Source organism: Mauremys mutica, chromosome 9, assembly GCF_020497125.1.
Source record: "Mauremys mutica isolate MM-2020 ecotype Southern chromosome 9, ASM2049712v1, whole genome shotgun sequence".
NCBI classification, from domain to species: domain Eukaryota; kingdom Metazoa; phylum Chordata; order Testudines; family Geoemydidae; genus Mauremys; species Mauremys mutica.
Genome location: NC_059080.1, coordinates 96,485,612 through 96,510,409, shown reverse-complemented (window position 1 = coordinate 96,510,409; position 24,798 = coordinate 96,485,612). Strand labels below are relative to the sequence as shown.

The following is a 24,798-nucleotide window of genomic DNA, read 5'->3' as shown; positions in this document are numbered from 1 at the left end:
TACATATTCAAATGACTCTGCTTGAGTAGTCAGTAAGCAAGAAGGTTATGGGAATCCTATTCCTTGCTGCTGCAAGGATAGTGACAATTTCTAGTCAAATTTTTTTATGAAAACAAAGTTGTTAGGATGACCAGTAGGGGACAATGCCAGTCTGTGGAATTGAGGTGTTACACAGCCTCAAGTCTCCTCAAAAAGCTGTGGGCTGCTTCGGGTTGAACTTGTAACTTACCCTCCAACTGCTAATAGAAGCAGGGAGTAACATAGGCCCCTTGGCTATAGAACTCTCCAGGCAAGGGGAAAGCACACAGCAAGGTGAGAAGCTGCAGAGCCAGGCATGTGGACGTTGAACTTGCAAGTGCTACAGTGATTAGCTGCTAGCTTTAACCCTTTCCATCTCTAACACTCAGTTTTACTCCCTACCACTTGCCCTCAGTATAAGCCACACCAAAAACAAGTCAACTAATAGTTGCTACGATCACCTTGTTTATGCTGCTTGTCATACCCCTTTCCATTCTCATGTATAAGGGCCCCATTCTTTTATTATATTACCACACTGGACTAGCTCAGTTTGTCTTACTAGAGATAGACTACCCTTTAGCCACCCAAGAATTACAATTCTTCCTATTCTCATCTTTACACCCACTGTTGTTTGAAATGTTCAGTTAAGCTTTATTAGCCAAAATACCCTGAAAGAGAATGAGGCAGTAACTTATTGGACTAACTTCTGTTGGTGAGACAAGCTTTTGTTCTTACAAAGAGCCCAGACCCATAGAAATCTCTATAACCTCACAAACACATCTCACCAGAAAAGTTGATCCAATAAGATATTGTCTCAACCATTCTGGGACCAGCACAGCTAAAACACTGTATATGATGCTTTGACCATGGGATGGTGTTCTAATGAGTGCTAGGCAGAGAGAGGCTCTATTTAATGAAAAGAGGGAAGAGTGTTTTCACAAGCAGGCTGGCTAACCTAGTGAGGAGGGTTTTAAACTAGGTTCAGCAGGGGAAGGAGATCAAAGCCCTAAGGTAGTGGGATGCCAGGAGGAAGCACACACAGGAGAGTGCAAGAGGGGAGGAGTTCCTGCCTCACACTGCAAAAGCAGGATGATCAAGTTATCTTAAGTGCCTCTACACATGCAAGAAGCCTGGGAAACAAGCATGGAGAACTGGAAGTCCTGGCACAGTCAAGAAATTGTGATTCAAATAACAGAGACCTGGTTGAATAAATCACATGACTGGAGTACTGTCCTGGATGGATATAAACTGTTCAGGCAGGGCAGACAAGGTGGAGGAGTTGCATTGTATGTAAGAGCAGTATGACTGCTCACAGCTCTGGTATGAAACTGCAGAAAAACCTGAGCATCTCTGGATTAAGTTTAGAAGTGTGAGCAACAAGGGTGATGTCATGGTGGGAGTCTGCTATAGACCACCAGACCAGGGAGATGAGGTGAATGAGGTTTTCTTCCAGCAACTAAAGAGTTACTAGATCACAGGCCCTGGTTCTCATAGGGGACTTCAACCACTCCAATATCTACTGGGAGAGCACTACAATAGCGCACAGACAATCCAGGAAGTTTTTGGAAAGTGTAGGGGACAATTTCCTGGTGCAAGTGCTGGAGGAACCAACTAGGGGCAGAGCTCTTCTTGACCTGCTGCTCACAAACAGAAGAATTAGTAGGGGAAGCAAAAGCAGATGGGAACCTGGGAGGCAGTGACCATGAGATGGTTGAGTTCAGGATCCTGACACAAGGAAGAAAGGAGAGCAGCGAAATACAGACCCTGGACTTCAGAAAAGCAGACTTTGACTCCCTCAGGGAACTGATGGGCAGGATTCCCTGGGAGAATAACATGAGGGGGAAAGGAGTCCAGGAGAGCTGGCTATATTTTAAAGAATCCTTATTGAGGTTGCAGGAACAAACCAGCCCGATGTGTAGAAAGAATAGGAAATATGGCAGGCGGCCAGCTTGGCTTAACAGTGAAATCCTTGCTGATCTTAAACACAAAAAAAGAAGCTTACAAGTGGAAAATTGGATAAATGACCAGGGAGAAGTATAAAAATATTGCTCAGGCATGCAGGAGTGAAATCAGGAAGGCCAAATCACACTTGGAGTTGCAGCTAGAAAGAGATGTTAAGAGTAACAAGAAGGGTTTCTTCAGGTATGTTAACAAGTCAAGGGAAGTGTGGGCCCCTTACTGAATGAGGGAGGCAACCTAGTGACAGAGGATGTGGAAAAAGCTAATGTACTCAATGCTTTTTTTGCCTCTGTCTTAACAAGGTCAGCTCCCAGACTACTCCACTAGGCAGCACAGCATGGAGAGGAGGTGACTAGGCCCCTGTGGAGAAAGAAGTGGTTCAGGACTATTTAGAAAAGCTGGACAAACACAAGTCCATGGGGTTGATGCGCTGCATCCAAGGGTGCTAAAGGAAATTAGTGGATGTGATTGCAGAACCGTTGGCCATTATCTCTGAAAACTCGTGGCAATCAGGGGAGGTCCCAGATGACTGAAAAAAGGCTAATCTAGTGTCCATCTTTAAAAAAAGGGAAGGAGGAGGATCCAGGGAACTACAGGCTAGTCAGTCTCACCTCAGTCCCTAGAAAAATCATGGAAGAAGTCCTCAAGGAATCATTTCTGATGCACTTAGAGGAGAGGAAAGCAATCAGGAACAGTCAGCATGGTTTCACCAAGGGCAAGTCATGCCTGGCAAACCTAATTGCCTTCTATGATAACTGGCTCTGTGGATGAGGGGAGAGCAGTGGATGTGTTATTCCTTGACTTTAGCAAAGCTAATACTCCCACAGTATTCTTGCCAGCAAATTAAAGTATGGGCTGGATGAATGGATTATAAGGTGGATAGAAAGCTGGCTAGATCGTTGGGCTCAATGGGTAGTAATCAATGGCTCCATGTCTAGTTGGCAGCTGGTATCAAGCTTAGTGCCCCAAGGGTCGGTCCTGGGGCCAGTTTTGTTCAATATCTTCATTAATGATCTGGAGGATGGCGTGGACTGCACTCTCAACAAGTTTGCAGATGACACTAAACTGGGAGGCGTGGTAGATACACTGGAGGGTAGGGATAGGATACAGAGGGACCTAGATAAATTAGAGGATTGGGCCAAAAGAAACCTGATGAGGTTCAACAAGGACAAGTGCAGAGTCCTGCACTTAGGACGGAAGAATCCCATGCACTGCTACAGACTAGGGATCGAATGGCTAGGCAGCAGTCCTGCAGAAAAGAACCTAGGGGTTACAGTGGACGAGAAGCTGGATATGAGTCAACAGTGTGCCCTTGTTGGCAAGGATAACAGCATTTTGGGCTGTATAACTAGGGGCATTGCCAGAAGATCAAGGGATGTGATCATTCCCCTCTATTCGACATTGGTGAGGCCTCATCTGGAGTACTGTGTCCAGTTTTGGGCCCTACACTACAAGGAGGATGTGGAAAAATTGGAGAGTCCAGCAGAGGGCAACCAAAATTATTAGAGAGCTGGAGAACATGATTTATGAGGAGGCTGAGGGAACTGGGATTGCTTAGTCTGCAGAAGAGAAGAATGAGGGGGGATTTGATAGCTGCTTTCAACTACCTGAAAGGGGGTTCCAAAGAGGATGGAGCTAAGCTGTTCTCAGTGGTAGCAGATGACAGAACAAGGAGTAATGGTCTCAAGTTGCAGTGGGGGAGGTTTAGGTTGGATATTAGGAAACACTATTTCATTAGGAGGGTGATGAAGGACTGGAATGGGTTACCTAGGGAGGTGGTAGAATCTCCTTCCTTAGAGGTTTTTAAGGCCTGGCTTGACAAAGCCCTGGCTGGGATGATTTAGTTGGGATTGGTCCTGCTTTGAGCAGGGAGTTGGACTAGATTACCTCCTGAGGTCCCTTCCAACCCTGATGAATATTCCATGATGACTGAAGACAATTAGGATCTTGTAGTTTAAGCTTCTAGTTTACCCTATCTGACTGACTACTGAAATCAAAATGTTGAGGGATTCTACATGTAAAAGTACTGTAGCAATTAAATTTTACTCTCAACATTGAAAATAGTCTGAGGTTGGGAGGTTTTATGGGAGCCACATATTTCTGAAAATCCTACTAGGCACATACCTGCATCTTTAGGTACTTACATACTTATAAATATTCAGCCCACCAGAATTAATTTTGTACACTATTGAAAGACTTAAGTATATACCCCAATGCACTTACTATGTACACTTAAGGAAAAGCTTTCATTTGATTTTAAAAAGGGTATTCATATAGACCACAGGTTCTCAAACTGTGGTCCATGGATCACCAGTGGTCCATGAATAGGGTTACCAGATTGCAACTGTGAAAGAACGGGACATTGGGGGGGAGGGGAAGAATAGGCACCTATACAAGAAAAAGTCCCTAAAAACAGGACAGCTGGTCACCCTATCCATGAGCTCCATTTAGGTGGTCTGCAGATAGTTCCCTCTAGTTTAAGCTGCACACAAAAGAATGAAGGGCCACCCACCTAATCAGTGGAGCCACTCAGGCGTGAGGTGGTGGCCTTGGAGTGAGAAGATAGGGTGGAGGGAATTTGGGATGTGCAGGGCTGCAGCAGCCAGAGAAAGATGCAACTTTCCCCAGCTCAAGGGCTGTGGCTGCCAGGGAGAAACCCACCCCCCACCCTCAGCTCTGTGGCTGCTGTGGCAAGGGAAGCCCCTCCCCCCCCCCCCATCCTTCCCAGCTCCATGGCTGCTGCGGCAGGGGAGAGAAGGCACATCCATCCCATTAGAAATGTAAGACTACAGATATTAAAATATGAGTTGTGTGCCTTTATTTGTAGAACAAAAAACTTTTTTTTTTTTTAATATAGCACTTTTATCCAAAGCGCTTTACAAGAGTTAGCTAATGGTACAAACAACATTTGGAAAGATCATTAAGTGGTCCACCAAGACCCTCAGCAATTTTCAAGTGGTCTACAAAAAAAGATTGAGAACCACTGATGTACTTTTGGGTAGCCTCAAGTTTGTTAAACATGTAACAAAGAAGCATGTAAGAAGTTCATAAGGGTTAGAGATTTTAACATTAAAAGTATTTTATACAAGAAAATGTATAATTTCACCCTACAGAGTTATGTTTTCAAATGGTAGGTCTCTCAAACTCTATTAAAGGGGCATCTACTCCGTGGAAGTAGAGAAAGAACTGTAATATGAAATGTAGACTGGAGTCTCTTAAGTGAGAAAAACAAGATATCAGGATGACCTATGTATAGACAAAATGCAGCTGTTGCTTATTATTGTCTGTAACAAAAGTATAAATGCTGCTGTAATTGTTTACCTGTTGAGAGACCTGTCTAGGAAGGGGAGACCCTATGTCCTAGTGCACTCTCTCCCTGCTGTAGCTGCTAAACAGAATAAAGTATCTGACTTTGCTGCACCCAAACAAAAAGTGAGAACTAAGTTTTTCTCCGACAACTCCTTCCCTTAGGGTGCAGGGTTTTTACACTCACACACAAGCGATTTGTTTAAAAAACCAGAAGGGGCAGTTGTCTTCTCAATACAGGTTAAAACTAAACATTATTGTATTTAAGACTTTTGTTTCTATCACTGCTGGTAAACAGTTTAAGTAACATTTAAGGAGTTTGCATAGTGGTGTGTCAGACCAGCACCCCACCATTCAAGTGTATAATGAAGTGACTGATGTAATTAATACGCTACAGCATCTTTAGCTGCTATGATGATAGTGCATCAAAGTGCAGATTTCTAACCATCTTCCAAACACTGTACAAACACTCCACACACCATATTTTGAAAGGGTTTTTTTTAAATTTTCAAGACCCCCACCATTAGGAGATGACAGCAAGTATTAGAACTCAATTAGTGGCATCCAGGCCCTGCTCATTCTTCATCCAGCTGTTTCTTTCAAGCCCTCTGAATTGTGGCGTGTAGCTACAAGTGTGAAGCATTGATTATGTCGAAATAGCAAGTGTTCAGTTCCTAGGATGAATTTTTCAGTTGTTTGGCAGTCTATTACTACAAAACCACAAAAATAAATGTACGGATTGCAGTTTTGAGAGAGCAGTAACATCAAAGCAATCTGAAGATCAGAACTGAGAAATTCAGCTGGCACCATTTTCTCCCTGAAGAACTAGCCATTCTGAGTTAGCTGCTGCATCACAACGGCACAGAGACTGATCAATTGCAAGTACTCATCTGCACCATCTGTCAAGCATTTGTCTACCTCCTGCAAATAGAGACACAAGTTATAAACAATCCCTTTAAAACTGGACAGAGGTTTTCAGTGCTTTGACACCAAGTTCGGAGAGGTAGTAGCTATGCAAAAAGTCAGATAAGTTTTCCCACTGAGAACTGGCATTTCTACTGAGATTCATGAATGTGAAGATTTGTAACTTGAAGTGGAGCTGCAGCTGTTTCCTGCACCATCCCATCATGTAGGCAACAGTGGGCAGACACAGGAGCTGTACACATCTTCTTGGGAATGTTTCCATGTTGTCTGCTTCATCATCAACATTTGTATACAGCAGGTACCCAGTATACATCAAGGTTGTGTTCTTGAGAAGGGCTATGGATACCGAAACATATACTGGAGACCCATTGGTACAGCAGTGGTGTAGGCAGGAGGGGACACTTAGGTGGGCAATGACAGGGAGCAGAAGGGTAGGAGTGATCTGGCACCTTCCCCACCACCAGCAGGCTGGGGGGAGAGAAGAGATAGACGCTCTGGCCAGGGGCTCCTAGAAAAATGTGCACCCTGCACCCCCACCCAGCACTTGACCTGCTCTGCCTATCCGCTGCTCTAGCCAGGGAGCAGACTTGCCCCACTCTGGCACTCCAGCCAGGGAGCAGGGGCTCTGAAGCCCCTGAGCTCCAACCCCTGGCAGGAGGGCCAGGTGAGCAGAGCAGGGCACACCCCTGACCCTGCTCCACGGCTGAAGCGCCGGAGCTGAGCAAGCCCCCGTGCCCCGACCCCGTTGCCCAGCTGGAGGGCCGGGTGGGAGGTGTGGGAGCAGAGCCGGGACTGCGGGAGGGTGGGTCTGGATGTTAAGTGGGTGGGCTGCAGCCTACCGATATCTGGCATAGCCATCACTTATCAATAGGGGAACATGTTCCGAATCACATCATCAACTGTAGCAAGGGGAACACAGAACTTTGCACCAGTGTTCCCTCTAATTTTCCCCCCACATGTGGAATGAATTTTGTTCTGTGCACCAATTTTGTTATGACACATCACCTCCATATTGGTGCACATAAATCCATGTGTCGGGGGTGGGGCCGAGGGGTTTGCAGTGTGGGAGGGGGCTCAGGGCTGGGGTGCAGGGGTGTGGGCTCTGGGGTGGGGCCAAGGATGAGGGGTTTGGGGTTCAGGCTGCCCCAGGGCTACAGTGGAGAGAACTCCCCCAGCTCTCTCCCCCTGCAACAGCACCTGGGCTGGTGGGGAGAGCTGGGGCTGCAGGATAGGTGTCCCTCCCCCAGCAGGTCCAGGCCATGGCTGATTTGGGGCCAGAGGAGGGGCACCCCTCCCCCAGCCATGGCAAGTCCCAGCCAGGTGGGTTCCCTGAACACCTGCATGGCACTCAATAGGCTGCTGCACGGCCACGAACCCATGCAGGGTTCCCTGTTACACAAGAGAGCAACTGACACAGGAGTTAATCAACCCAAGGGAAGAGGCATTTGGTCCAAATCAACAGAAAGTTTAAAAGAAGACGTCCTTTACCTTGGTCTCTTCTCATTTATCTACTGCAGAGAGAAATCTCTATCGGGGGATTTCTCAAGAGGTGTATTTCAAGAAATGATTAGCTCAATATTTGTCTCATGAGAAGTAGTTTAGCCTTTTTTGAATCAAGAAGGGGCACAAGATATCTCAAGTTGCCGTAACACAGGAAAGTCTCCTGTTCAGTTACATTCCTATAGAGATGGCTACTTAACTTGCACATTTATGTCCCCTCAATGCGTCTAAACACCCCAAGCCTTTTAGGGAAGTGTACCAGTTTGACCAAATTAAGAATTCATTGACATCAACCAGCACCTCAACTCCTTTTCAGCCTAATGCAATTTGGCAAGCCCCAGGCTGACAGTATACATGTAGAACATGATACTGAATGAGACGCAAACACCTGTGGTGCACACAGGATCAACACAGTTAAATTTTTTTGGGGAGGGGCGGGGGAAAGGAAGTATGGGTAGAAATACCAGTGCTAGTTAACTGCTGCACTAATAGATGAAATCAAGTTAATGGAGACTTACAGCAAGTTTCTCTGCAATAACAGATTTCTGCTTGTCAGTGAGATCCTCTCTCTCAACAATATCATCATGAAGCTGGTTTACAAGCTGAGCAGCAGCATACCCTTCATTTATCAGATTCTGTAACAGGGAAGGAGGAATGGAAACAAGGTAGCACTAGTCTGAATTTAAAGCTTTTAAGTAGTAGTAGAAGACATGAGGGTGGGGACGAGTATCATTTAAAGTGACACTATCAAATCATTAAGACCACTTTGAAGCTGTGAAGTCCGTTAAGGAGATGCATAACGGAGAAAAGGGGACACCCTCCTTCCCCCCTCATCATGCTCCTGCCATTCCTATGACACACCCTCCTCCTCCCCAGATCATGGACTGCCTGGTGACTGGGCCCCCTTTAAATGCGACTTCTACCCCAAAGTGCTGGGGAACTAAAATTTACTTTAAAAAATACATGACCTTGCACAGTTAGATTTATCTATCTAATTATGGGGGGAGGGATAGCTCAGTGGTTTGAGCATTGGCCTGCTAAACCCAGGGTTGTGAGTTCAATCCTTGAGGGGGCCATTTAGGGATCCGGAGGAAAAGAAATCTGTTTGGGGATGGGTCCTGCTTTGAGCAGGGGGTTGGACTAGATGACCTCCTGAGGTCCCTTCCAACCCTGACATTCTATGATTAACCTATATACAGATAATTTTTTTCTTCTAGTGAAGTGCATTCTAGTGCATTTACTGCAGTTTGCCAGCTAGGCTGACCCATAGTGTTCCATAGAAAAAATTAAACACTGAAGGTACTCTCCATAGATTAGACATTTACACCAGCAATTCTTGCAGTACACACTAAATACTATTTCTAGAAGATATGAATGAGATAGTGATGTTTAAAATGTGTTTGTGGTGATCAGCAGAAGATGAATTTGCTGAAATCATAGATTGGACATAAGAATGGCCATGCTGGGTCAGACCAAAGGTCCATCTAGCCCAGTATCCTGTCTTCCAACAGTGGCTAACACCAGGTGCTTCACAGGGAATGAACAGAACAAGTAATCAAGTGATCTATCCCCTGTCGCCCATTCCCAGCTTCTGCTGGCAAACAAAGGCTAGGGACACTTCAGACCATTACCCTTTTTGGGTACACAGTCTTCAGCAGACAGTGGTCTCACAAGAGACCCAAGAAGAGCTGAGTTTGCCTCACAAAAATTCTTATTCTCCACAACTGAGCAGGATACCTTCATATATTGTCAGTTTAGCTCAGGAGCAGTCCATAGTCAAGTTAGCAGGGAAAGATTTCTTATCACCTTAAAAAAGTGCTCTCCTTCAGATCAAGGCTTAGGTCACTGGACTGATTAATGTCAGGAAGCTTGTATTACATTTGCACCATAATTGGCCTCAGCAAATAGTCTTCAATTTCAACCTGCTAACAGGAGTGCTATTATTTAAGTTTATCCCCCACAGCTAGCTCAGAGCCAACAGCACATAATTTTAAAACCAAAACCCCACACTAAAATTGTTTTGAATTCACACCACAGAATGAGAGAAAACATGCGAGCAACTCTACCTTCGCTACAGTTTCCAGTTTTTCAAAAGAGCCACTTTGACAGGCAGATAGCAGTCCATCAATTGTTTCCTTTGGGACAACCTACAAGAGAAGTGACATATATAAAGCATGCACATACTATCCAGGTCTCTGGGTGCATTAACTTTTAAACTTTTTTTAAGTTGTAAACAGTTGACTAAGCCATGACCCAAGTTCACCACCAGAACAGTAAGTATAGACTCAAACAATGCTACAGCTAGTTACCGGAACTGTCCTTACATACATACATAAAATGTTTCCCCACCCGCCCCCACCAGCTTCTCTCAGGCAAAGGCTGAGCAAACAAATAGGGTTGATATTAAGATCATATGAGATGGGGATAAGGATGCATTGATATTAGTATTTTGCTGTTGATATTTTAGTGTGATTACGTGGAGCACCAATTAACAAATGGATCAGTCTTCATACATTTTTTCTAGGGTCCTATGGTCTAGCAGAACAGAAAATTAGTTTCTACCATGTTAAAATTAGCCTGAAGCAACTAGATCAATCAGAAGAGATGAGAACTGTTACAACAGATTAAGTCATTTAACTCAAAGCACTGTTAGGTTTTCCTTTGGACACATTATTCCTGCAGACTGAAACTGCATATGTTTTTCTTCATTAATGGAATTTCTTTGAAAGTCTCCAGTACCAAGGCTACCACTAGTCTGCAACAGTAACATATGAACAAGATCTTAAATATATTACTTAAATGCAAATTAGGTTCCTCTGATTTTTAGCAGATCATGTTGAAACTGAAGCTTTATGCTCACAGGAGCACAAACATTAATTGGAGGGTTTTCCCCTATCATCAATTTCAACTGGATGTTATTTTGAAAGTGAAAGTTCAGCCATTTTTCATAGCTGGAGATACAAAAAACTAATTATCTTCTATTAAGTTGACCAGAGGGAAAAGAGATTTATTTAAACGTGACTTGAAAAACATGCACGGAAAGCAGTTCTGTTCTCTTCCTCTCAAAACACAAAAATGCATGGCTCCAGAAGGGCTAGTGAAATTGTGCTATGAGGGTAGCACGTATCAACACAAATACCAAGTGTCCAATATGAATATCCTATTCATTTCTCAGCTCCTCTCCACTCTTAGTCTGAGATTCCTTGCTTGAGGAGATAAGTGTAATTTTGCCATAGCAACACTTTCATACTGAAATTTAAGTAAGCTGGTCTTCCCGCAAGTTTCTACTGTTCCTGTCAGCATTACCTAGCTAGTTATCCTAGAGAAATAAATTGCTACAGAGCAAAAGCCACACAGGTACTTACAGGGACACTGTCAGCTTGCGTAAGTTAAACAAGAACTAGAATGGTTCTTTGAGCCATTCCCCTGCAGTATTTCCAAACCAAACTTTGCAGCTCTGTGCTAGTGCATGAGAACCTGAAAGTGCAATTATTAGTTCAAATGCCCAACCTAAATGAGGCACAAAAATAGTGCATAATAGATTAAAGTAATTTGTATTTAAAAAATTCAGTTTTAATAATCTAAAGGTAATAATCTAACACTTACCAAGTGAAAATACTTAATTTTTCTGTTTGCACAGTATCCCTGAAGTTACCACTAAATGCAGGTACTTGTCATTTGACAACTATAGACTAAGAATTTTGCAACATTCTTCATAATTAAATTAATTTTGCATATTAAGTGTAGAATCTTACATAAGGGACAAATAGGAGTAAGATCAGTTACTGAAACCAGCAAGTTTACACTCATTTTTCTGACCGTAACCACACTGCCACAGGAAAAACTAAACAAAACCATGTATTATGATAGCCTACCCCTGCAATTTCGGTGACAACCTTCTCCGTGATCTCTTTCCCACCTGTTAATCGAGTAGCACTTTGAAGAAATGTGATTGCTTTTCTTAAGTCTCCTTCTGACACTTGAACAAGACAAGATATTGCCTGAGGAATAGTGAGAAAAATGACAAATATTTTAATTGTTAGTTAAAAAAATCAAGTACACTTTGTGGGCAAAAGTGATTAAAAAAATATCATGTAACGCCCAAGGCTGCAGACAGAAAGTAGTATGCAGGAAGTCACAAAGCAACCTTTAACATTTCATATAAATACCAGACATGTATGTGCATACAGCTTCTATTATAAATGCAGTGTAACAAAGATGCACTGTGGGATTGATCCTGCACTTTGCACATAAGGTAAGCAGAATGCTGTGTATACAAGCTCACAGTAGAAAGCAATTATCAGGAAAACCTGATCTTGTATTAATGATTAGAGGGCTGAGCACCCTGCAAGTTACTCCTGTCTTGTAGCTGAAGTGAGGCCAAAGAGGGAAATGGACAATTAAACACCTCTTTTGCATGGTAGGGATCATGCTTATCACATGTCTCAGACTAGTCTCCTCCCATGCTCTATCCCCTTTTTAACCATCTGTCTCTCAAGTGTAAGAGAGCTGCTGCACAAGAGAACTGAATTTTCCATTCAGTGCAAAGAATTATACCCAATGCTTACTCATGGGCACAACAATCAAGTTTAGTCTTCACTTGCATGTGTTGGAGCACATTCCCTGCTGCACACACTCCCACAGAGTAGTCAAATCAAATCCAGCATCTATTCCAGACATATGTTCACCTTAACCAACATTTGCTTCAATACAAGGATGTAACAAGCATGACCTCAACTGGCTGTATAGTCAGCTTGAGCAGAAAACTAGTGTTAAGGAAAGAGTGCTTATTATACCAGGTAATTTGTTCTTTATATTCTAAAACTATAGTTCTGCATGAATTTAAGTGAATTCAGAGGGTTTTCATTTTGAAGCAAATTTATGAAGTTTTCTAAACCAAGTATAGTGGAGCTATAGGTCAGACAGGAGTAGTAGTAATTCTTTGGATGTTACCTATGTTAGCTAGTATAAAAATTCACATGGGAAACACAAAGCTTGAATAGTCGGAAGTGAAATCCAGGATGTATTCATCAATACGCATTCACCCTGTATTTCCAATTAAAATTAACACAACTTCATATTGATATTGTGACCATTTTAGGTTGTAATATGGCTTCACTTTAGTGGACTGAGCATAGAGCCAGATACTCAGACTGTTCTAATTCTTGTTCTGACAGACTTTTCTCTGGCCTTGGTCATTGAAACTGTTACCCCAATGTGTGTAGTTAGAATAATACTAAAATTAGCTCATGTACTATGTTTAGTAATAGCTATAACCAAGCAGAACGGGCATGGGTAGTGCCTATTTACTCCTTTCACTGCAATGTAATTATGCACTCAATAAAACAATGAATCTATACAGTGACCATAAAGCTACCTCATTGCTAACTTTCACATTTTCCTTTTCAGAAACAGCCCATAGTCTCTGCTGTTGGATTTTATCAATCAGGGGCTTGAAACGGAATTTGGAGCATCGAGATGTTAAGGGTTCAATTATCCTAGAAGGAAGGAAGGAAGGAAAAAATATTGATGAGTCTATGCAGAGAACTCCTCAGGAATCTATCATCTTAGATTACTAGAGCAGTAACGCAAAATAGAGTTTCAAATTGCAACACCTTAGTGATAAATGAATTACAGATTAAACCCTTCAGATTTGTTAGATCATGTATTTCAACAGCTGGAGAGCTAACTCCTCTCAAACTACAAGTTAAATAGAAAGGTTTGCAGTAGTAAACACAAAACCTGGGAAGGCAAAGAAAGCCACACAAACCTGCTGATGTAATTACAAATAAGGCAGAAGCGTGTAGTTTTAGATTCTTTCTCCATAGTGCGTCTCAAGGCTGCCTGAGCGGCTGAAGTCATGGAGTCTGCTTCATCCAGGATCACAATCTTAAAAGGAGGACAAACCTTACCACTAAAAAAATAAATGCCCATCATCCAATTAAAAGGGAGTTCATTGTTTTCAAGTATAACATGCATTAATATTTAAAAGTCAAAGCTTGTTGCACAGTACTACCACTATCGATAGGTAATATTAGAAGAGCAGATGTAAAGTGGTATGTATTACCTTTTGCTTATCTACCATTTGCCAAAGGACTAGCAGTTATAAGGAGGGGCAATTAATATTTTCACATTTCTTATCTCCAAGCCTGACACTTGAGAACACTGCAAGATTCCTCTGCTGAAATTCTTATTCATGCTTTCAATTGCTTCCTATAATAGTTTATGCAATTCTTCTTTCGCAGGCTTCCTTAATCCCTATGGGATCTTCTAAAATTTAGAAATTACAATGGCAGGCTTATCTCAGTACATGATATGGGATGATTTCTCCTTCCAGCTAGTCTTGGGCTTCTGTTACCTCTCGTTAATCACACTCACCTCTGCTCCCTCATCCACATGGGCCTCTCCCCAGCCCCAGAATCTCCTTAACTAATTATCAACTGACACAGATTTTGCTTGAGATACATTTGTGATTAAAAAAATCACCAGCTATAAAATTTGTTCCTAAACTAGTTATTCACTCATTCAACATTTGCTGTCACATACACTGAATTACCAAATGTACAAAACTAGGTTTTTTGGAATTGCATCCATTCTCCATACAAATTCTTCCCAGTGACTTTAGGGCAACTTGCACATGGGTATCAAGGGGAAGACCCTTTGGCCTGCAGTGTTGCTCTAATTTCTGTTATTCTATAGTGACTCAAAGCTTAAGTCTGCAATTAATTAATTAAAATTAATCTAAATAAATCTATGACACTTCACTGAGAAATACAATCCATCAGATAGTTGGCTTTAATCTCTTGCTTACTCTGAACGACTTCCAGACACAGTTAGCTGAGCAAATGTCTTCACTTTCTCTCGAATCACTTGTATTCCACGTTCATCAGAAGCATTTAACTCAAGAACTCTCTGTCGGAACAATTCGGGTCTGTGAAGGGTTTAAAACATGTTGCATGAGCTGCTAACTCCTGTAATGCCTTATAACAAGCAAGTGACTCGATTAGTCTCTAAGCATCTACATGGGGAATATTTAATAGGCTCTTCAATCCAGCATAGAAAGGTATAACACAATCTAATGGCTGGAAGTTGAAGCAAGACAAATTCAGACTGGAAATAAGGTAAATATTTTTAATGGTGAGAGTAATTAATCACTGGAACAATTTACCAAGGGTTGTGGTGGATTCTCCATCACTGACAATTTTTAAATTAAGATTAGATGTTCTTCTAAAGGATCTGCTCTAACAATTATTTTGGGGAAGAAGTTCTATGGACTGTGTTACACAGGAGGTCAGACTAGATGATCACAGTGATCTCTTCTGGCATTAGAATCTACAAATTCCCTGGTAATCATTCAGGTTTGTGAGGATTTTAATCTGTAGTATCATTCTTAATTACTGTGAAGCAGCATTAATATCTTGCTAACAGCAGAGTATATGTTAAGAGTTCATTAAAATTCTGGTCCTGCAAAGGTCTAGAATTCCATAATCTAGTTTATACCAAGGGCTTCTGATTTTCAGTTTTAATACACATCAATAAACTCCCCCCATACAAAAAATGAAATCTGTGTTTACACAGTAAATATCAAAAAGAATCTGAAATGGTCACTTGTATCTAAGGTCTCATCTACATGCAGCATTAATGAGGGCTGGGGTTGTGATTTCTAAAGCACACTAATATGTTGTGCATTAATTGGTCTGCGTAGACCCTGCTGGTGCGCACTAAAGGTTCCCTAGTGTGCTTCAAAATAACGGTGTTTGAAACAGTACTACTTTAAAGCGCACTAGGAATCATTACAAGGAGATTGTATATTCTGTAACAAACAAAGTGCCCCAAAATTTGTGCTTTCTGGACATCTACATAAAACTCAAATTGCTAATAAACCCCAAAAATCTGAAAACAGAAGCCCTATTTTATTTATACCAAGAACCTTGTCCCCTAGACTATGGAAAAATTGAAACATGAAGTCACACCGCTGCTCCAGGCAAAAACATTGAGCGAGCATTCAAGGTCAAGGACACTTGATTTTTCTGTGCTATGTCTAGTTCAACAAATATTCTGTAAATCAAATTGTACAATAACTTGTAAAATCCTCTGTTGCAGCCACCAACAGTGCTCTGCAGCTGTCATGCTTCCAGGAACTATGCTGCTAGAAGATTTAATTTGATACAAAAAGTGCAGCTAAAACAGGACATCAGTCACAACAGGCCACAAAAGATTAACAGTTGTAAGATTCCAGAACCTGAAACATCTATGCTTCAGAAAGAGTTTGAATACTAATTAGGAGTTTTCTTTCTAGTGTTAACTTAGTACTACCAATAATCTTTCTCCTCCTACACCATGGAATTTGGAGAAGTAAAAAGAAGAACAAAAGATGCTATTTAACTCACACAAGAAGTCAAACTAGTTAAGATTCCTGTGGCATTCTATTTGAATGCAGGTCAGCCAAGCCTTATTTTAGTTATAACACTTTCAAAAAAATCCTCTAATCACACAAAAGCCACAAAAAAGGAATCAATTAATGTACACAGGATTTACGGAAAAAGAACATGCTGCATTATCTGTGTATCACAAGTTTTTTAAAAAAGTGTTCAAAAGCAATTACCCTCCTCCTCTTCCCCACCCTCAGATCTTTCCCATAGTCACCCCACTAAGAGTTTAGCTCAATACAAGTTTCAAAACACCCTATGAGGTAGGTAGGGAGGGGTGGGGCAGAGTAAGGAAGGCAAGGCAAGTGTGGTCCAGTGACGGGGAATCAGTAGACCTGGGTTCTATTTCTACCTCAGACTCCCAGGCAAGCCACAACCAGCATCTTAGTTTCCCCAACTGTACAATGGCAAGAATATTTATCCATTTTTGTAAAGTGCATTGAGATCTACAGATAAAATGCTCTACAAGTTCTAAATACTAAGGATTTCTGTTTTTTACCTGTGTGTGTAAACATTGAAGATTGATTTTTTTTTTTTTTAGTTTCACTAGGGTTTATACAGAACATTAAATCAGAAAACAATAAAATGAAGAAGCCACATAGGTTCACCACTGTTAAAGGGACATGGTTGCATGATTTGAATCACAGCACTGACTGAGGCTTCATCAATAGACAGCATAGTCTGAGTCCAATGACATGATCAGACAGTAGAAAAACGCTGGTGTGAACACAAAGTGGTGTAACAGACAAGTGTACACAAGTATCAGAAAATCTTTCAAAGCGAGGAGGATTTCCAGACAGAACTGGACTACCACAAAAAAATCCCCCATCCCTGCTCTCTCCCTTAATATTGCATCAGATGTTTTACTTAAGTGGTTTAGTGTTAAATGTAATATTGTGGGGAGGGAAATCTGTTATCACCAAGAAATACAAGTTTGGAATACACAAGCACCAAAGAGAAGGCTTAACTCAAAATTAGATTCTTATAGACTAGACCACCACAAAAACTGGAGCAGGAAGTGACTAAAAGTGTCACAGGACAGCAAGCTTTTACAACACCTACGTAAATGCAGTTAGATTCCAACTTACCCATAGAGTTCTCTGGCTAATGCCAAAATAGTAGAAGTCTTTCCTGTTCCAGGTGGGCCATAAAACAAGAGATTGGGAAGCTGTAGACACAGAAAAGGGGTGATTTACAGCACAAGTTATTAATTCCAAATATTTAATGTATAGAAATTTCACTTCACCCTTTACTATTGAACTCCAGCGTAGAGAGAAATGGGACTGAATGGGGCTGTGCAATACAAAGCCTTTCAACATCTAGGTCATTAGGCACTGTAGGTAACAGTCAAAAGAACACAAGCCAACCCGTTACTGATAAGGCCATGAGAACAAGTTGGCATTTTATGATCTAACATGTTCTATCAAAACTGATACCCTCACTCAGGGGGGTTCTTGGATACAGTGCCTCCAGGTCAGGATTGAGGCACACAGCTATGACAGCATGGGGGAGGTTTCCAATGACTACCTGGAATGTACATGGGCTGTTTGTTTTATGCACTTATGCAGGTTTTTTTGCCCTAGACACAAGAGTCCCTTCCAGCCCACAGCAAACGAAAAAAAAGGCTGAGCTTCTCAGTCAGACTTGTTATTTATAGTCCCAAATACATTATTTTCTTTTTTTAAAAGACAGAAGCTTTGTAAAAAAAGAAATCTATTCCACAGAACTAAAATGTTTAACAGTTAAAAGAAAGATTTGATATTCCCATAAAGTATAGCAGCTACTGCAGACAGAAAAGGAACAGTAAAAACAAAAAATACAAAGCAGCAATGAAGATTTACAGGGTAAATAAATATTCCTGCCAAATACTGAGCAGGATTTGGTGTCTTACTGATTTGGCAAACCTATTTAGTAACAGTCATGTATCTCTTCTAATGGCTAATATGGAGATTGTAATAAGTACATAGCAAGTCTTCTATGTAGTGATAATAGATTTGCACACAGTAAAACCATGTATTTAAATACAGACATTTCTATAAAGCTTCAAGCGCTTAAGTGTATGAAAAACTACTGAATTTATAGGTTGAATTCAGAGGTCATCATGTTAAAACTTTTTAAGGGGGACGCTTTTTTAAAGATACAGTAAATTTTTATATATAAATAAAACTGAGCATGAAACATACAAACACTCTAAAAAGGACACTGTCTAGAAGTTATGCCTTTGACAGATTCCAGAGGTTATACATAAACACAATACATACTAAGTAATTAACAGCTTAAGCTTCGCTCAAATTTAAGACTAAACACCCTTTTTATGTTTGATCATCTACCATAATTGTCAACATCCTCCAGAATGTTTTTAGGATTGTACTGGGAAGGGGAAACATCGTGAGTGTTAGTTCTCATAAGCGAATAGCAGATGACACATTAGACGAGCACTGTATTGGCAGGCAGACACTTTGCAGAGCTTTGTGTTGGAGACGTACACAGTAACTTGACCCCAAAATCACTAATCCACTCCCTGCTAGTCCTGTGAATAGGCTTTAGTAAAGTTTTAATGAGATTCCATGTTTGACTAATTCCACTTAAATACACTAAATCCATACTCTAGACTGTTTGTGCTTCAATTTCACATCAGAATCATCACCAGCATTTACACTGCTGCCTTACAAAGTATATCTAATCCTTTATATAACTTAATGGCAGTTTTCAACACTTGCCAGTGGTAAGCTATGATACCTGTAGGCATCTTATCCTGATTATGGGAAGGTTACAGCTACTGGCGAATTACATATCATAATGCAAACCTTAAGTCTGTTTCAGAAAGTTTCTCACACAGCTCCTTCTAAGGAGCTGGACAAGAGGAGATGAAAACTGAAATGGCTGGCAGCGCTACGATGAGCCTTCTTATAAGCAGCCTCCAGAGATCCAGTTAGAGCACTGAGCATGTCAGAATATTATGGTTTACATTATTCTTACCCAGGCCCGGCACTGCAGTGATGGCAAAGAAACTAGTCAAGTCCTTGAATGCACCACAACTAGTTAGGCTCAGCCCTCTGCATGTCACTATAAATTGAGGTTTTGAGGGGGTGGGGGGGAGAAGGGTATGTCTGACTTAGCGCTCAAATAAATTCAGGGACCACTGGTGGTCTATAAAGTGCTGGCTAGTCACATGGCACCAGTTCTCATTACCTAAAAACCACATTATATCTGGGAAGTAGTCAACTTTACCACAGATTATGTTATGTGACAGCAAATGGGAAGGGAAGTGGCCCACAAAATCATTTTGTTATTTAGACACAGTCCACATTAAGTTTGAGGACTCCTGATCTAGTTATTCTTGTATCCACCACATAGCAGTACTGACTGGCAGCATGGGATGGAGAGAGTAGCAGCCGTATGTGGCCAGGAAAGTCATTTGAGAGGCATGCCTCGGAATTCACTGGGATCCAGTCTGGAACAAACATCAGCAGTCTCAGGCTTTGGTTTAAATAATTCAGAAGATTCTTTTATTGCAGTGTTCTATCTTGGCTTATTTTAGAGAAGTGAACAATTCAAAGTAAGAACTGCCAAGTTTTGTTAGTTCTGAAACTAAAGCTACTTAAATGATTTTGCCCTCTAATGGTTTACTGGTTTTGAGCAGTGTAACTACAACAAAATATAAAACCTGTAACTATAAACAGGAGTTGACCTTCAGCCTTTCAACACTAATGTACTAGGATCATAATCCCAGAAACCTAGCTGGTAAAAAAGCCATAAAGGATTTAAATAGCATTGCTCAAAATAGAACTGCCCAACCCACCACCTAAGTAACATTATGCACTGCAGTATCAATATTATAACAAGAAGTGACAGCATTTCATTTATCATTAACATTAATAGATCCTAAATAACATTACAATTGTATTGAGTATATTTATTAAAATATGGTAGAATTGCTACTAGATTTTAAGAGCATTAACTATACTGACCTGGAAGTACGAGTTACTGGCATGTATTAAAGAACATACTTCTTTAGTCCATCACACTGGTTTTACACAATTGTAAAACAAATTAAGCAGCACAAGTAGTTTACAATTTATTTATTTTAAAAAAATAGGATGTAACATGGATTAAATTGATCATTTCAGATATATTTATAAAATTGGCCAAGAATGGAATTCTAGACAGTGAAGGGGAATGAAATAGGATATAAAAGCTTTCACCCTCCACATTGCCAATTTAAGTAGCACCCAAGGGAAAAGTCATTACAATTCAAAACCTTTTTGAAAAATGCAGAAAACATTTTATTCAATATAATTCCTAGTGAATATGTCCACATCATAAAATACAACTTACCAATATCTCGGTCAGTCATTTAAGAGTCATTAGTGGATCATAAAAATGAAATTATCCTCTCACTTCTAAGTCATCTTTATCTAGAACTTCACTGAGGCAGAAAAAGGTTGTCTGTGTTGGGAGGATGAGACTATCCCAGACCCAAAGCCCAGACATACAGCCCCCTACTGGCTACACTTTCATATTCTTTTTACTTGTTTCCTGAAACACCAGGTAGAAGAAAAATGGCAACTGTTCATATAGAACATCACAGCATTTTGTAGCTAACCTCAGCAATGCGACATACATGCAAATTCAAATTGATACTCTTCACAGCACCTTACAAGTTACTTGTTTAACTACTTGTGTTTTAAAAAACCTCAAGAACTGCTCTTTGCTCACAACTTATTCTAGATCTATAGTTCAGTAAGATGTCAATACCTTTAAGCTTACTTTGTTATTTAAGTGGTTTTAGTAAAACTATACTTAATGCTTCTAAGGGAGGCTAATGAATTAAAAATTACTAGAAGTACATTTATATAAATGTGGGTTGTTTTTTTTAAAACTGTTTTTCCCTCTGCAGCAAATTTTTAAAGTTGAACGTTCAACAGTACAGACTATAGCTAGGTAAGAACAAGGTAGCTGAGGTTCTTCCAATCTTGTACAGCAACTCCTCACTTAAAGTTGTCCTGGTTAATGTTGTTTCATTGCTAATCAATTAGGGAACATGCTCATTTAAAGTTGTGTAATGCTCCCTTCCAACGTCATTTGGCAGCCGCCTGCTTTGTCCAATGCTTGCAGGAAGAGCAGCCCATTGCAGCTAGCTGGTGGGGGCTTGGAACCAGGGTGGACCAGCAGCCCCCGTATCAGCTCCCCACTCCCCTAAGTTCCCTGTGCAGCAACTGCCCAGCAGGCTAGCAATTGCAGCTGTCCCTCCTCCCACTGCCATATGCTGCTCCTCCCTCTGCCTTGGAGCTACTCCCCAAGACTCCTGCTTGCTGTGGGGGGGAGGGGAGGAGAGGAATAGGGGGGCTAATGTCAGGGTGTCCCCCTGCTCCTGCACCCCGCTTACCCATCTTCCATAGAGCAGCGGGGGACACACGATAGGGCTCAGGATGGAAGGAGCTTGCTGGCAGCAGCTGCAGTCTCAGCAAGCTGATCTAATTAACAAGGCCCTGTACTTAAAGGGGAAATGTGCAACACACACACACACTCTGTCTGCCATGCTCTGTCACACCTCCCTCCATTCCTGCTGCCTTGTAGAGTGTGAGAGTTAACCCTTGAGGGCTCAGCCAATTGCTAGTTCAACATTTAGCAGTAAGGCATTCCCTGGGAAATACCCCACCCTCTGACTCCTCCACCTCAACTAAGCTTCACAATCATCATCACTGTGTACCAGTATTAAATTGTTTGTTTAAAACTTATACTCTGTGTGTGTGTAGTCTTTTGTCTGGTGAAAAAAAATTCCCTGGAACCTAACCCCCTCATTGACATTAATTCTTATGGGGGAAATTGGATTCGCTTAACATCGTTTCACTTAAAGTCGCATTTTTCAGGAACGCTACTACAATGTTAAGTGAGGAGTTATTGTATGGTTATGCAAAAAGAACAGGAGTACTTGTGGCACCTTAGAGACTAACATTTATTTGAGCATAAGCTTTCATGGGCTACAGCCAACTTCATCGGCTGCATAGACATTAGATTATGATGACAGAAACTGGTGGGAGAGCACCAATCAGTAAAGCTTCCAAGTTACAACACAGAGCTACTGATTTTAGAATTATTAGAAAGCTGGAAATGTCAGAAACACAGAATCATGGAAATATAGGTTTGGAAGGGACCTCAAGAAGCCATCATAATTAGGAATTTTTTTCCTAATATCTAACCTAATTCTCCCTTGCTGCAAGTTAAGCCCATTACTTCTTGTCCTATCTTCACTGGTCATGGAGAACATTAATCACAATCCTCTTTATAATACCGGAAGACTTATCAGGTTCTCCCTCAGTCTTCTCTTCTCAAGACTAAATATGCCCAGTTTTTAAACCTTTCCTCATAGGCCAGCTTTTCTAAACTTTTTATCATTTTAATTGCTTTCCTCTGGACTCTTTCCAATTTGTCCACATTATGCCTAAACTGTGGAGCCCACCTGGGGCCTCACCAGTGGGGAGTATAGTAGAACAATTACCTCCTGTGTCTTACATATAACAATCCTGTTAGGATTCTGGGGTTTATTATTAGCCTTTTTTGCAGCTGCATCACATTGACATTCATATTCAGTTTGTGGTCCACTATAATTCCCAGATCCGTTTCAGCAGTACTACCACTTAAACAGATATTCCCCATTTTGTACTTATGCATTTGATTTTTCCTTCTTAAGTGAAGTATTTTGCATTTGTCTTTATTGAATTTCACCTTGTTGAATTCAGATCAATTCTTCAATTTGTCAATGTCATTTTGAATCTTAAATCCGTGCTCACAACCCCTCCTAGCTTGGTATCGCCTCAAATTTTATAAGCATATTCTACTTCAGTGGTTCTCAAACGTTTTGTATTGGTGACCCCTTTCACACAGTAAGTCTGAGTGCAACCTCCCCTGCACATGGTGGGGCTGGGGACTGTCACCCACTGTCACTCCCAATTTTACAGCAAGCTATTGATAACTACTCTGAGTACGATACTCATAAGTCAGCAGCACATAAAACTAGGTTCTGTAGCAGCAGAGAACATCAGAATTTTTTCTTGAACATGCTATGATTGATTAAATGTCTTTGTTACACTCACATCAGCTCCCTCTAAGGATTTTTTCAGCACAGCAACAACTTCCTCTTGGAATGCAACTTCATCCACACACTTCGGACGACTAGATGAAAACACAGTTAAGTGCATCTTAGTATCTGATAAAAAGTCTCAATATCACTTTCATGCAAAAACAAATGTTTTCCTTATAGGTTTTGCCGGGGCGGGGGGAGGAGAATATGAAAAGCTTTGTAAAACAGTGACTGGGCAATTGTGTGTAATGCTTCTAAACTGTGTAGCATCTTGCACAAAAACGCTAAAGTTACCCAGTTTCTCAGGCAGATGCCAGTCTATCTATACTGTACACAGAAGTACTTTCAGAAGCACAACTACATTTTAGAATCTAGAACAGCTTTGCTGCTTGGAAGGCTGGTGCAAAACCTTATTAAAAAACACTATAGTTTGTGTCTTGATAAATTGCAGTTATGAGAAGAGCAACATGAGTGCATGTGCAAAAAAACCCCACAACCCACCTTACTGCTCCATGTATCGAAGGTGCTGACTGCACTGACAAAACCTTTTGCGCTCATCAGCATTGCACAGACATACACCTGCAGGTAGGCAAGGTGGATTCTGCCTAGTTATTAATTTACATTCTGACCGAAGAGTTTCTGATGATTTGAGAAGCACAGAGAACTGGGCGCAATTTTTAACTTGCAACACGGAAGGGGGGGGGAGAAAGCACCGTTTAAATTCTACACGGAGGAAGATTTCCCATGAATGTCACTGAGTGTGGAAGAATAAGAACAGATTCCCAGTTGTTCCAGTCCCTTTTTCTCAGAAGCAAGTGCCACTGCACACCTCGGGTGCCCCTTCCACCCCACTCCCTCGAGGGACATGACTCTCAGCCCTGCAGATACCATTCGCCACCAGCAGCCGCTGCAAATCAGACCCCGCCCCCGCAGAAGGGCTCTTACTATTTCTCCACCCAAGGGATGGGTTTGAGTCTCTTGCCCTCGCCACTGCCTCCTGCAGCCGCCGCCGCCGCCCCTCGCTCCTTGGCTGCTGGCGCTTTGGTGCTGATGGAGGACGGGCCTTTCAGAAAGGCCTGCATAGCTGCTGCTCGTCACCCTGCAGCGAGAGCACCGGACACTTCGTCACCCCACAGCCCCGAGAGCAGCGCCCCACAGCCCCGCCCCCGCGCCCTGAGGCGCTGGGCAGGAGGCAGCCCCGCGTCCGCCCCACCACCAAGGAGCGGGACAGGCCCCGGCCCCTCACCCACCTCAGGGGGCCGGCGGCCCCTCGGATTCCCGCCCCCCAAGCGACCAGCTCAGCCCCCACCTGAGGCATCCCCCGCGGTAACCGACCCCGAAGGCCCAGGGGAAAGGACCTACCACCGCAGCAGCAGCCCAGCTCCCGCCAACCCGCGCTTTTTTATACGGGGGCGGGGCCACTTCCGCTTCCGCCTGGGAGGACAGGCCGGAGAGTGCGGGGAGGAGTAACCATAGAGATTGAGCCTCGGCGCCGGGTTATTGGTTTAGGGCGACGCAGGTACGTCACGTGATAGGATGGCTCAAGGCGCTGTCCCTGATTGCCTTCAATCAACATGG

General features: G+C 42.0%; 1 protein-coding gene across 2 annotated transcripts; it reads right to left on the bottom strand.

Moving 5' to 3' along the window:
- Window positions 1-5,311: 5,311 nt before the first annotated feature.
- RFC4 (replication factor C subunit 4) lies at window positions 5,312-24,675 on the bottom strand. Of its 2 annotated transcripts, none has more exons than XM_045029126.1 (11): window positions 24,583-24,675; window positions 24,166-24,319; window positions 23,234-23,312; window positions 17,225-17,304; window positions 14,519-14,638; window positions 13,478-13,621; window positions 13,085-13,205; window positions 11,583-11,708; window positions 9,774-9,854; window positions 8,226-8,342; window positions 5,312-6,204 (listed from the first exon to the last, which is right to left on the bottom strand). In XM_045029126.1, the coding sequence occupies exons 2-11, from the start codon at window positions 24,300-24,302 to the stop codon at window positions 6,109-6,111; spliced, it is 1,101 nt and encodes a 366-aa protein (XP_044885061.1). In that variant the 5' UTR covers window positions 24,303-24,319; window positions 24,583-24,675; the 3' UTR covers window positions 5,312-6,108. The 2 variants fall into 2 exon arrangements, with proteins under 2 accessions (XP_044885061.1, XP_044885062.1); XM_045029127.1 differs by lacking the exon at window positions 24,583-24,675 and adding an exon at window positions 24,530-24,581.
- Between the last annotated feature and the right edge of the window lie 123 nt (window positions 24,676-24,798).